The sequence below is a fragment of the Telopea speciosissima genome, chromosome 10, assembly GCF_018873765.1.
Source record: "Telopea speciosissima isolate NSW1024214 ecotype Mountain lineage chromosome 10, Tspe_v1, whole genome shotgun sequence".
In the NCBI taxonomy this organism is placed as follows: Eukaryota; Viridiplantae; Streptophyta; class Magnoliopsida; order Proteales; family Proteaceae; genus Telopea; species Telopea speciosissima.
The window spans coordinates 11,096,042-11,108,944 of NC_057925.1; the positions used below are offsets into that span (position 1 = coordinate 11,096,042).

Below are 12,903 nucleotides of genomic sequence, written 5' to 3' on the forward strand. Positions count from 1 at the left end.
CAAATTCAAATGAACATTCCCCAACCTGCGGCATTAAAATTTTGTCATACATTATTTCAAGCCATGATTTCATGAGACCAGCCCCATCTTGTACTGCAATCTATAACCTTTTGATTGATATAAGTGGTGATCTATTCCTTTTACAAGAACATATCAAATCTTCAAATCATAGAACAACAAATTAAATGAATTACACAAGTAATATAAAATATATATATATATAGAAGAAAACAAATCATGCATAGACACAAACTAACCCTAAAAGCATCAAAATCCCATTCAATCTCCAACCGACTTGCCTTAGAAACATTGATAAGGAAACAGATCCTGATTCCTGCTTAACATCACTACCCCCTTCCTCATTGGGATTATTAAAATTTGAAGGTACAACTGTATCTGGTGCTGAATCTGCATTGTTCATATCAGGGCTTGCTGGACCTGGTGAATCCATTGATGGGTTCTTGAGACTTGGTGGCAATCCTTGGCCATGGGTCACATTAATCTTGAAATGTTGACCATTATCACATTGCTCGCCGTCGTAATCGCCGGAAAAAAAGTATGTCATTCCTTCTTTAACAAGAGGAATAGCTACTGTGACTGGTTGGGGGTTGGTTGCATTTGGATCTGCAGCTGACCATTCTGTGGTATCATCTAATTCAGCATCATAGTAATCACATTGCTTGTATGTTGTGACATTATATGTTTGGACAATGGAGTGATTACTATCAGTGTTGAAAACTGCATTACAGTAAAGAAAAATGTAAGATTTGCAGATGGGTAAACCCAATTAAAATTCTAAAACTTACAATTTTTCACTAAGGATAAGACTAAGTCTGTGTTACAGAGTGGAAGAATAAAATATCTATATATTCAAACTAGAGCTTTCTTTCAAAGAGAACAACTAATATCCACGGTTGGGAGCTTAGGAACTTAACAGTAAACACACTCAAATTCAAGAAATTTCACATAAATTAAGCCTACGTTGAGATATTTAAGATACACTCCTGTGAAAAAAAAAATAAGAACATAGATGGAAAGATCAATTGAAACAAGAAGAAAATTGAAAAGGGGGGGGGGGGGGATTTCATGATGGGAGGATTCTTTTATTTCTTCCATCTGCATCTAGTTCTATACATGCTCAAATGAAGATAGAATCATATAATTCTGCTGTGATTTGATATATCAGACAGAGGAAGAGAGAAAAACAAAATCCTACAAATAAATCACAATTGGGGATCTCTTGATATGTATGGAAAGCTCTCTAAAATCTTAAATAGATGTTAATTCCAAAAAACAATACAGAAAATCCTAAAAAACAAATCTGTGTAGTTGTAAACAGTGAATTGCAGATTTCTTGAATCGGGTGGACAAAATTATATCTCCATCAATGAAAATCTTCACAGCTTTTACTGTTTCTGAGTACAGAGTAGCAGTGACTGTGAGATACAACATAAATAGAAAGAGAACTTGAGAAGGAACCCAAAAAAAAAATACAGAGATAGCAAATAGAGAATTGTAGCTACAAAAAGGAAGAGATCTACAGTTCTATCTAAAAAGTAATTGCATAGTTTTGCTTAAAGAAGGCTTACTGAGGAAATCTCCCAAGCTGAAGTTCTTGCCCGCAACCCATTTCTGGTAATCCACTTTGGGATTTTGAAGTTTATCATACCAACCCAAAGAATCACCAACAGTGTAATTCTTGTAAGCTTGAACAGAACCAGAAAAAGAGAGAAGGAGACAGAAGAGGAAGAAGAATGTGATGATTGAAATGTGAATTCTTCTCTCCTCCATCTTTTCTTTTTCGGTCAGAGAAGTTGGAGGTGGAGATTGGCCCCTTTGAAGCTTAAAGAGAGTGAAGTGAAGATACTGCCAGCTTTTCTTCAACGTAACCTTACTCTTCTTCAGAATTACAAAACTGTTTTCCTTTCTCTGTTTTCCAGGTTTGTTCATTTCCCAATGAGCTGTTTGGCTGGTCAATATCACTGAACGAAGCAAAAAAAAACAAAAGTGTTGGGAAAAGGGATATTGGATATCTATTCCTAATAGCAAAGTCCAAGGATTTTGGCAATTCGTGTGTGCAAGGGTTAAGCCTATATATAAATACATTGCAAAACCCTAGAGAGAGAGAGGGAGAGAGGTCACAATCGAATTGGCTTCCCCATCCCCATCTCTCCTTTCTGATTGTTGTTTGAGTGAGTGAGTGACTAATCAAGGTTTTGAGAAAACATTATTATTCGTGGAGAAACTTGTATTTAAGGGATCGCAAAGTTGTACATGTGTGAAGGATTCATTGAGAAAAAGCTAAGATTGGATGAAGACTTTGTGAAATTTATCAAATGATTTCTTCCACTGGTTGCATTGATCCATTCGTTTCCATGGGATCCTTTTTAAAAAGAACTTCAATTCCACAGGTACAATTGAACAAGAATTAATGACCCTCAAAGCCTCCTTTCTCATCACGATTTAAAAAATCAGGATTGATTCCGACTGATTCCCACCGATGCTGCTTCGTTTTTTGTCAATTCGTATACCAATCCTACTCTGTTTTCAATTGATTCTGATTAATTTTGGTTGATTCTGACCAATTTCAGACGATTGGAATTCGATTCTATCCCCGATTCTGTTTTTGAAACCATGCTTCTCATCCACTTTTTACGAGGGATGTAAATGAATAATCGAAATCCATTTTCGTATCTGTGTCCGTATCCGTTTGGCACTATCTGAATCCGTCCGAAAGCTAAACGAATGCGGATATGGATAGGCTATAGTTATCTGAAAAGCTATATTTATATGTAAATAGATAAAATATTCGATCTGTATTTGTATCCATATCCGTTTAGCACTATCTGAATCCGTCCGAAAGTTAATCGAATACAGATGCGGATATAACACTATCCTAGCCGAATCCGATCCGTTTACATCCCTACTTCTTACCATTGATTATTCAATTGAGTGGCCTAAGTGGCATTGTTGTAGATTATAGCTGAATTAGGGTTATTTGGACGGACAAACCATATAAGTTTTCATTAATTTATCTTTCTAACTTTATACGTGGAGTGATAAGAGTGACAAGGAAATCTATGTCGGTGGCTATTTATGGAACCTAACATGTGATTATAGCTGGATGATTGATTGCTTTTCGAACACTTTACTTATCACACCCCGTCATGCGGTGCCCGCCCACCTCTACAGTCTACATCATCATAGTTTTTAAACTAGACCGGGAAATGACTCGAACCCGGTCTGGCCAATATTTTGGTCCAAACAGTTCACAAATGCCATATTTCTTAGATGAACAAAAAACCAGGTTCTTGTAAACCAGGACTCAGACCAATAAAATCGGAACCCAGATTGATTGGCCGGTTCATTCAGTTCTGGTTCTCTTGTTTGCCTCAACTCAACCCTAATAAACCTCATAGCCCATACAATTCAAGTACTTGGGCTTGGCATTACTCCATAACTACTGTATGGAATCCTCTCCCAAATCTTGTTTTGGATTTTTTTAACTCGACTAACTGTAGTTAAATGAATATTATTTAACTATCACAAGGACTTCCACAAATAAACAAGGACAAAGAATCCATTTAGCCACTTTGAGCAAGTTAATGCTCAGGTGCAATAATTGACTAGGTGTATGGTTTTTTGGGTCAAAATAATCTAGGTTGGTGGCCAACTTATCTGATCTGCTACATGTTAACGCTAGGGCAAGGTAACTTGAGGCTCAAGGCGTTGGTTTTTTTTTTTTTTTTCTTTGGTTTTTAGGGAAAAGAACACTAATCCATCGTGTGATTTCTATACATAGACATACGATTGTGTAAAATTACCACTTAGCCTCTAGTAAATTAACTAAAAGTTTGATGCACGCGCTATATAACCGGTTTGTTGGGATTAGAAAAACAATTTTCCAACTTTTTCTTTGGGATGTGAGAAATGCATAAAATTGCTATGTGCAATACATATTTTTTGTTTTTTGGAATTGGTACGTGCAATATTAATAAAACACAAAAGAAAACAAGAACATATACAAAGAAGAGGCAAGAGACTTATTTTAGTTCGATAAAACTGCCTACATTTACAGAGAGATTCAACTTCCACTATGAGAACCAAGAGAAGAGAAAATAGTAAAATACTTGAGATTGGATACCCAAACCAAAGCACCCATGTACACCCTTCCCTCAAGTCTCTTTCACTCTCCATACATTTACCTTGGGTCATTGCTTAGTTTTTGTATGCATTTTTGCACCCACATTGTATCTCTTGGACCCTCACTTAGACTCTCACATTTTGACTCTTCACTTGGATCAACACTACTCTCTTTAGTAAACATCTTTCTTCTCTCCTTTTCTACTTTGTTGTTTTCTCTCTCTTTAAAGAAAACCTACTAACTCACTCTCCTCTTGTCTTGTTGAATAAGATATTATTTTCTTTCTCCTTAGAAAAATCCACTAATTCTCTCTCATTATTTTGCTTGATGTCTTCAAAAACCAACTCATTTCCACTCTCTTGGAAAACCCAATCTTATTGAAGCCTTAACTCTTCCACTTATTTGGAATACTCTACCTTCTTGAAGAGTTCATCTTCTTGAAAAGTTCATCTTCTTGAAGATTCCACTATCTTAAAAAATCTCCAGTTTTTCTGCTCTCTTGGAAGACTCATCATTGTTGAAGACTCCAATTTCTCCACTAGCACATCTAAACCATTTAATCAACCATCAACTGATATAGATAAAAACCACCAAACCCAACATGATTAGCATTCTCTTGCCCTTACATTATTATTTTTTTAGGATAAGAGATCGTAGCCTAGGCCTCTAGAACTTGTATAGCTACCCTATAGACACTATTAAAACCACTCTAGATACTATTACAATAAACCGAATGTAACTATTACAACAACCACACCAACTTAGTTACAATTACACCAACCACAACAAATTACTACCACACCAAACAAACCATGGTTACTTTTTACTTTTTCAAACCATAGTTACTTTTACAAACCACAACAAACCAAGAAAAACCAAACCGGCTCAATCAGTGTCTGGACCAGTGTCACTGTCATAGGACCCATCTATATAATGGTGTGCCAAGAAATTGTCGTGATTCTCCATAATGCGGTGAATATCAGGGTCTTGGAGAATATCATTAGTCTCCCACGCATTGAGAGTAGTGGTGATGAGGCATTTCGGTAGGCGAGTGGGGTCCACTTAGTTGTGAAGACACATATTGCGCATGAATTGAAGCCATTCTTCTCTTCTTTCTGTGCGCTGATCAAACAGGTCATATGTTGAAGTGCCTAGCAGCTGCTAGAAGGTTGGGGAGAAGGCCATGTAATGGTTGGAGGAGATATTAGGTTCCACAAAAGCGGGGTGAATATGATCTGGAAGTCTGTAAAAAAGGATGGTGACAAATGTATCATCATTAGGGAGAGTGGACAGAATATCAATCCATCGGGAGATTGGGGCAAACAAAGTGAGAACCTTAGCAAAGTAGGGGGATACTAAGAGGCCAGGGTAGTCTCTACGGCCAGGAGGAAGTAGACTACTACTGTACCATATTAGGTAATGATGGAGGATAGAAATGGGAATGCATAATGCTATTTGATGAACAACAAGAAAATGCCAGAAAAAGACATAAAATTCTTTTTCAAAGAGGTAAAACTGATGGATTGTGAAGAGTGTGAGGTATAGGTAGGTAGGGTGGCACACCATTCATTTGTACTGGAGGCCATATTGGTATACTAGGAGAGGGAGGAGGTCCTGGTAGGTTTGTCTACTATATACGATCATAGTGTGACAAGAAATGTTGCTGTAGACCTCTGGGGGAAGTGTCGGTATGAGTGGAGCTGGATCAGGTTCATCTGGATCTTCACCATCAGGAGGATATGATGAGGATGCTCCAGGAATGAGAGGCATACAAAGGGGGAGGACAGTGGTGAAGGACTGTATTGGTTTTTTGGGACGGGATAGGAAGTCTGCTAGCACATTATCTTTTCCTTTGATATGTTTGACCTTGAATGACCATTTCGAAAACCAATCTGCCCATCTGAGAAGCTGTGGCTCTGGGAGAGTCTTCTGCCTGAACTGAAGCATTCTAGGAAATGATGACATGTCAATTTCTACCTGAAAAGTATGACCAATTAAGTAGAACTAGAATTTCTCAATACCTCTTTGAACTGCAAGTATTTCCTTGAAAGTGGAGTGATAGTGTTGTTCAGAAGGTTTGAACTGGGCACTGCGATAACCACAAACATATCTCTTTCCCTGCTTTTCTTCAAGGAGGACTGCCGCCCAATGCGTATCACTGGCATCTGTTTGGAGAATCCGAAGACCTGTTGATGGGATCTGGTATCCCGGAGAGGAGGAAGTTTTTGAGTAATGCCTTTTAGATGCTTGACTGCCGCTGTATGCTGGGATGACCATGGTGGAGGATTCTTCTTGAGGAGGGCATTCAACGGACCTGTATACTGAGTTTGGTTGGGGATGAACTCAATCGTGTAGTTTATGATCTCGAGGAACTACTGAAGCTGTTGAACAGTAAGTAGGCCATCAGAGAATTATAATAGAGATTTTCCAATATGAGGTTGGAGCTCATATTTTCCCTGGTCAATGGTAACTCTAAGGAAGTCTATCTTGGAAACCCAACTTGCATCTTTGAAGGAGAGAGCATGATTTCAGGTTTCAGGGTTATTGCATGGAACTGATGGAGTAATTGATGGTGCTCTTCTTCTATTTTAGAGAATAGTAAGATATCATCTATGTAGATCAACGCCTGAGATTGGATTGGATCATAAATTTTCATCATGACTTTCTGAAAAAGGGAGGGGGTGACCTTTAATCCGAACGGCATTACTGTCCAATGAAAATGGTATCCTAGGATACAAAAAGCTGTCTTGGTCCTATCTTCGGGATGGATTCCAAGCTGCCAAAATCCTACTTTCAGATCAAATTTGCTAAAGATGGTGGCTTCCGAAAGCTGCAACATCAATGAAGGTCTTGTGGGCAAGGGAAATTTGTCATCAGTAAGAAATGCATTGAGAGGCTGGTAATTGATAACCAGACACATCTTTCCACGATCCTTCTCTGCTCCTTTGTTGACATAAAAAGCTTCATACGCCCACGGTGAAGTTGTGTGTTCAATAAGTCCTTATTCGTGGAGCTGGGTAACTTCTTCTCGTGCCAAAAGGAGATGATCTGGGTTCATTCCTGAATGACTTGCTTTGGTTGGGTTGACATCTTCATTCTTCTTGAATGGTAGGTGGATAAAGAACTTAGGATTCTGCCAAAGAGGATGGGCACATTTGTCCAAAAATTCAGTGTGAGAATTTGCACATGATTTTGACAATATTTGCTATTGGATATCTGCAAGGGGTGCTGCAAAGAGATTAGAAAGATTTGTCCAGGGCAAAAACTACTTCTTGTATGTCAAGCCATCTGCACTCCATCGAAGGGATGGAAGTTGGCTAAGAAGGTCAAAGCCTAGAAGGAGATCTCTTCCTAGGAGGGTTGATCCTAAGACTCTATGGCGGACAACAAGGGTAGGGAATAGTTTTATTTGGATAAGTTCTTTGGATATGAAGTCAACTGTAAAGACTTGGCCATTGGCCACTTAGAAGTGCTGCTTGTGAGCTTTCCAACAATAGGAAGGGAGGACCTGGGGTGCAAGTATGGTCATGGATGCTCCTGTATCAAAGTATCTAATTACTTCAATAGGGCGATCATATGCGGTTGGTATGATAGGGACAGGGGCCAATGGAAGGGTAAGGTTGGAGGTGGATAGAGCTGGTAATGGTTGGGGTATAGATGGTGGTGAAATAGGGATAATTTGGTAGAGGGGTTCAAATTCCTCGGACTCATCTGATGTGTCTGAATATTCTTCTTCCGGGACTTCTATGGCAAACAACATGTCGGGAGAGAAATCACCATCAATGGAGTAGAGGGACTCAATATCTCCATCATCATCTGGGGAAGTAAATGGATCAATCATAGAAATAAACTTCTTGCATTTGGATTAATCAGGGCAACTTTTTGCAAAGTGGCATTTCTTACCACAAACGTAGCAACGATCAGAAGTTTTCCCTCTAAACTTCTTCTTCTTCAGATATTTCCATTTCTTCTGATATCCATGTTGATGTCTTCCTTTCTTCTGGAACCTGGAATGATGCCTTCTTTGTCTGCTTACATGTGACTTCTTTTTGGTAGGACAACTGCAATTATTGTCCTTACATTTGATCTTTAGATAAGAAGTGTTGCAAACATTGCTTAATTTTCCAGTGGTCTTTTCCCAATTTCTCCAAAATTCTTACTGGCTGCATAACTTAGACAGGGCAGTTAGGATTTCTTGGTATAGTCGTCTAAGAGAAACCTGTTGGATCTGGATACCTTGGCCTGTTAAGTTCTTTACTGCTTCTTTTTCGAATGGCTCTGGAAAAGAGTTGAGAAAAACCTACTTCATGTTAACATCATCGACTCCACCAAGAACGTAAAAACGTTCTGACATCCGCACATAGTGCTTGTCAAGATCTTTCCTTTGAAATGAGCAACATTTCATTTGGAAATATTCTTCTCTGACCTTGGTCTTACTGTTTTCCACTGGGCCTAGGAATTCGTTGTAAAGGGCAACAATGAATGCCGAGATTTCCATTTGGACCCATTGCATTTGTCTGTAGGGGCCGAAACTCATGTACCATTCTCTCAAGTTACCATGAGTACGGACTAGAAACTTAGTTAGTGCAATCTGTGAGGATGACCCTTCTTGAGCTTCTTCAGTTGTAAGCTATGCATGGAATTCTGAGAACCGTTGAGGCCATTGGGAATAAGGAATATCATCCAAGGTGAAGAACTGCCTGGGTTCCTGGGTAAAGAATTGTTGTTGTGGAGGATTGTCACTCATTGGAGGGAGATTTTCTGCCATGTCTTCTTCATCAGTGAGGTGCTCAGTGTGTTGAGTTTGGTCACTCTGTTCCTGAGTTGCAAAGAGAGGAGCTGGGTCTGAGGTGTCTGAATCAGTCTCAAAAGGGAATGGAAGGATAGGATAGGATTGGGGAGGACTCTGAGAGGGTTGAATAGTCAGGTTTTTGAGGAAAGAACTAAGAGGATTTGGGTTTTCTGCTGGACGGAGGGGATTACATGGGGTATACTGGTTGTAGTAACCGTTGTGGTAGAAGCTGGTGGAAGGTAAGGTTGGAATGGAGGGGGCCTTTGGCACTGAGGGGATCGAGACTAGTGAATGTGGGGCCAAGCTTTAGCCTTACCCTTAGACTGGGCCAAACTCCGTTGTTGTTGCTGAAGCTCCTTTAGCATTTCTGTAGGAAATGTGTGAGGTCCATCTGATACGGGGGAGACCGGGATCTGAATAGTTCCTGGGAACTCTGGGAAGAACGGGGTGTAGGTGATCATGGCTGGTGCCTATATTGGAGGAGGCTTTGGAATCGGGGCTTACAAGGTTTGAAGCTAATTCTCAAGTTGTTTCTTCTCCTCTTCTCGAACAGAGATAAGAAGAGAGGCATGTGCCATATCCTTCACAATAGTAGCAATGTGCATCAGCTCATGATGGAGATCTTCTATTCTTTGTTTGAGATAGCTGATGTTCAAGCTCTGCTCACTGAATTGCAATGCTTGGTCTGTTGCCATTTTGATCCACCGTGTTGGGAGGTGTTATCTTCCATTTATGCATCCTCTAGTCATGGTCAAGGTAATCAGTAGCTGGTGGGAAGTTCTTGCTTACTGAGAAGGAAGAGCTTGTTCGTGAAGAAGAGGATGAATGATGCATCATATAGCATGGCATAGAGGCTTCTGATGGTGGTTCAGGTGGTGGTGGTGGTGACGACGGAGGAGAACCTTGGTAAGGGGGATTTGCTGGGGGCTTGCAACATCCCAAAGGACAGGGTTTCAATGTACCATACTCAACAATGAACTGATACTTTCCTGGGTCATCTCCAAGGGGGCCAACATTAGGGCAACCTACTTTGTACTGTTGCCAAAGGGGGTTTGGGGCCCTCTTTTTCTTTCGTCGAGATCGCAACTGCGACCGCCTGGGTTCATCTTCTTTTGAGTCATTGCAGCAATCTGCACAATCACAGGTATCAAACCATTTATGGCCGAAGGGGCTTTGGAACTCATAGATTGGCTCACCGGCATTATCAAACGCCTTAATGGGTACATTAGGTAGGCGAGGCTTGGGGTCAGCTGGGAAAAATGGGAGCATGGGGCACATGTCTGTGGGTTGTGGAAAAGAGACTGAGACTCTTCCATCTTCAAGCCTTTGGTAAGTGGGATTGGTCGCAACCATAGGGGGTGGTGGCGGTGCAGCTTCTTGGTTCTGCTCATATGAAGTGATCCACGATTCAGGGATCAATTTAACCAGTTCAGTCGTGGAAAGTTGGCAGGGCACATAGGTGACTGTTGGAGTCTGGTCTGAGTCAATCTTGATGAATAGTGCATCATCAGTATGGCCAGTGTTAAGGTCGAATGAGTGGTTCTGCAACCTCAGCACATCTGGTAGTGGAGGGTTGCTAGTGGAGGGTTGCTGCTATTGATGATTCAACTTATGCTGCACCCGTGATTTGGACAAAAAATTACAAAGTATCTGGGAGCTTTGGATCACTCAAGGCAATGTTGTAATTGGGATACAAGATAAAGAACACTATTCCTGCATTGAGTGTGGTCTGAATGTTGATGACGGTGGCATGAGCATATCTCTTGAACTAGGTATCAAGAAGATCAATCTTGGAGGTTACTGGCAAGCCTTTGCGTCCGTGAAAAGTGAGAGCTATCCTAATGGTTCCAATGTGAAGATGCGTATAGCCAAGGGTTATCCACTGCGGATAAGATCCGGGGCTATTTCGATGGGGAAGTATTGCTCTTTGCCTGAGGTTGTGACTTGGTTCTAGGAATAGGGGGAAGCCTGCACATATTCCTTCAAGTCTGGAGTTTTTTAAGGAGTAACAATGGATCTGATCTTTTTGGTGAAGGAGACTTGGTTCTTCGGGAAGACACTGTATGGGTTAATGACGGGAAGCTCATAGGGTAGCTCTTCTCAGAGTCTGGGGTGTAGTTGATTTCATACAAGTAATCAACTTTGGTGGACGTAGAGGTTCGAAGTGTAACCTTTGAACTGGAGGAGGCATTGCTTGGTCGTGGTGGTGTTAACATGATTGAAAATGAGCCGTATCCTTGAGAGATGCTCACAATAGCAGATAACTGAGTTTGGACATAGTAGAGAAAGTAGTATCCTTGCAGAAGGTTTTTCGAGATACACTGGGCATAGAACGGCCTTTCGCCTGAAAACCCACTTTTAATCTCAAGGGACTTTATCGGCAAGAATCCTATTTTATAGGATTTGTCAAGCCAGAGTTTTCTGATGAGGAGGATCCTCAAAGAGGCAACCTCAAAGCATACTCATCGGATGACTAGAAAGAACTCAAAAATTTAACTAAAGGAAGCAGAGCTCCCTTGGATAAGGTAAAGAAAGATTTAGGCTACCATTGGCTCTGATACCAGTGAGATGGTTTGTATTATATCTTTCAAGGGATGCCTTATAATGGAGAGAAGGGTGTTATTTATAGCTACCCTATAGATACTATGGTATCAGAGCATTGCCCTAGGTGGGATTTTTACCCCTCCATAGGATTAACACAATACTTTTATGACGCAAGCGGGCCAAGCAACCAGGTAGCATTATTTTCTTTTATTTTTTAATGTTTTATTTCATATATTTTGTTTTTATAGGCTTGTGTACATAATTTTCGTAAACTGTGTTACATTGAATCACTTAAAATAAAAAAGAATAAAAGAAAGATGTCAAGTTTTATTCTATTTTCACATATTCTATGAGCATGTGTATATACATTTTGTACATCGAGATACATCGAATCACTAAAACCTTAACAAAATGGATCACTAAGGACCAGAAAATGAAACCCTCGATAGTCTCCTGCTCAGTGACTTCTACTCAGGGAGTCCAGCACTAGTTTCTTCAATAACGACTACGGTGACGAACTTCGACCTTGACTCTTCCTCTTAGTAAGTTTCTTTTTTTTTTCTGCTACAATTTTTTTTTAATCTTCTTCTTTTGTGTTTTTTCTTTCGATCATTATCTCTAGTTTTTTCGGAAACAAATGCATATATGGCCTTCTAAAATTTTTGAGACCTTCAATCTTCTTTTTCTATTGTAGTTCTGTTTTTTTTTCCTTTCTTTTTTCTTTTTATCTTTCTTCTTCTTATATTTCTGTGGCAATAGTGGTGTAGCCGGTTACTTTAATTCTGTGGTATATGATTTTGTTAGTCAAATCAAATTGTGCAACTGTTAGTATTATTCGTGTAATTTTGTCATTTTGTGATTATATTATTATGTAATCTGAGATTATTTTATTTTTTTGTTTCACTTATTTTTTAATGCTGTGATTATATGATTATGTATTTCATTCATTATGCAATTTTATTGTGCAATATAACCTTAACAGTAGCATCTAGGTTCAACCACTCATACACGCCCAGGGCACTTAGGCTGTAATGTGTCATGGATTGTTAAATTAACTTATATTAATTGAGTTTGCTATTGCTATAAAGTGTAATGGGCTGTTTTTATTCATGTATGTGTAGCTTAATAGTGACCAGATTTAATGGGCTGTTATACATTTAAAAAAATACTATAATGCGTATGCGGGCGCCTTGGTGCTTAGGGGGCCCTCCAATACCTTGGTCGCCTAGGCTCCTTGACAACTATGTGCCAAATCCTTGCTCTAAATTTTACTTATATATTTGAATGATATATCTTTCATCCTTTTCTATCAATTATATATCTTTCATCCTGAATGTAAATCATTTAGAGTAAGGTCACTTATGCTCTTGCTGTGTTTGGCATCCATTATCATATATCATTTTTCTTCCTTCAAATAACTCAA

General features: G+C 39.5%; 1 protein-coding gene across 1 annotated transcript; it reads right to left on the bottom strand.

Annotated features, from left to right (window-relative positions):
* Positions 1–88: 88 nt before the first annotated feature.
* On the bottom strand, positions 89–1,956 carry LOC122644118. The gene is made up of 2 exons (XM_043837722.1): positions 1,590–1,956; positions 89–738 (listed from the first exon to the last, which is right to left on the bottom strand). Exons 1-2 carry the CDS (start codon positions 1,948–1,950, stop codon positions 236–238), a joined length of 864 nt encoding a protein of 287 aa, XP_043693657.1. The 5' UTR covers positions 1,951–1,956; the 3' UTR covers positions 89–235.
* Positions 1,957–12,903: the final 10,947 nt, after the last annotated feature.

Bases quoted from the DNA above. Each gene is read 5' to 3' on its own strand.
- LOC122644118 (XM_043837722.1), bottom strand. From the start codon at position 1,950: ATGAACAAACCTGGAAAACAGAGAAAGGAAAACAGTTTTGTAATTCTG. The intron at 739-1,589 runs GTAAGCCTTCTT...ACTGTAATGCAG, and splicing joins CAGCTTGGGAGATTTCCTCA to TTTTCAACACTGATAGTAAT.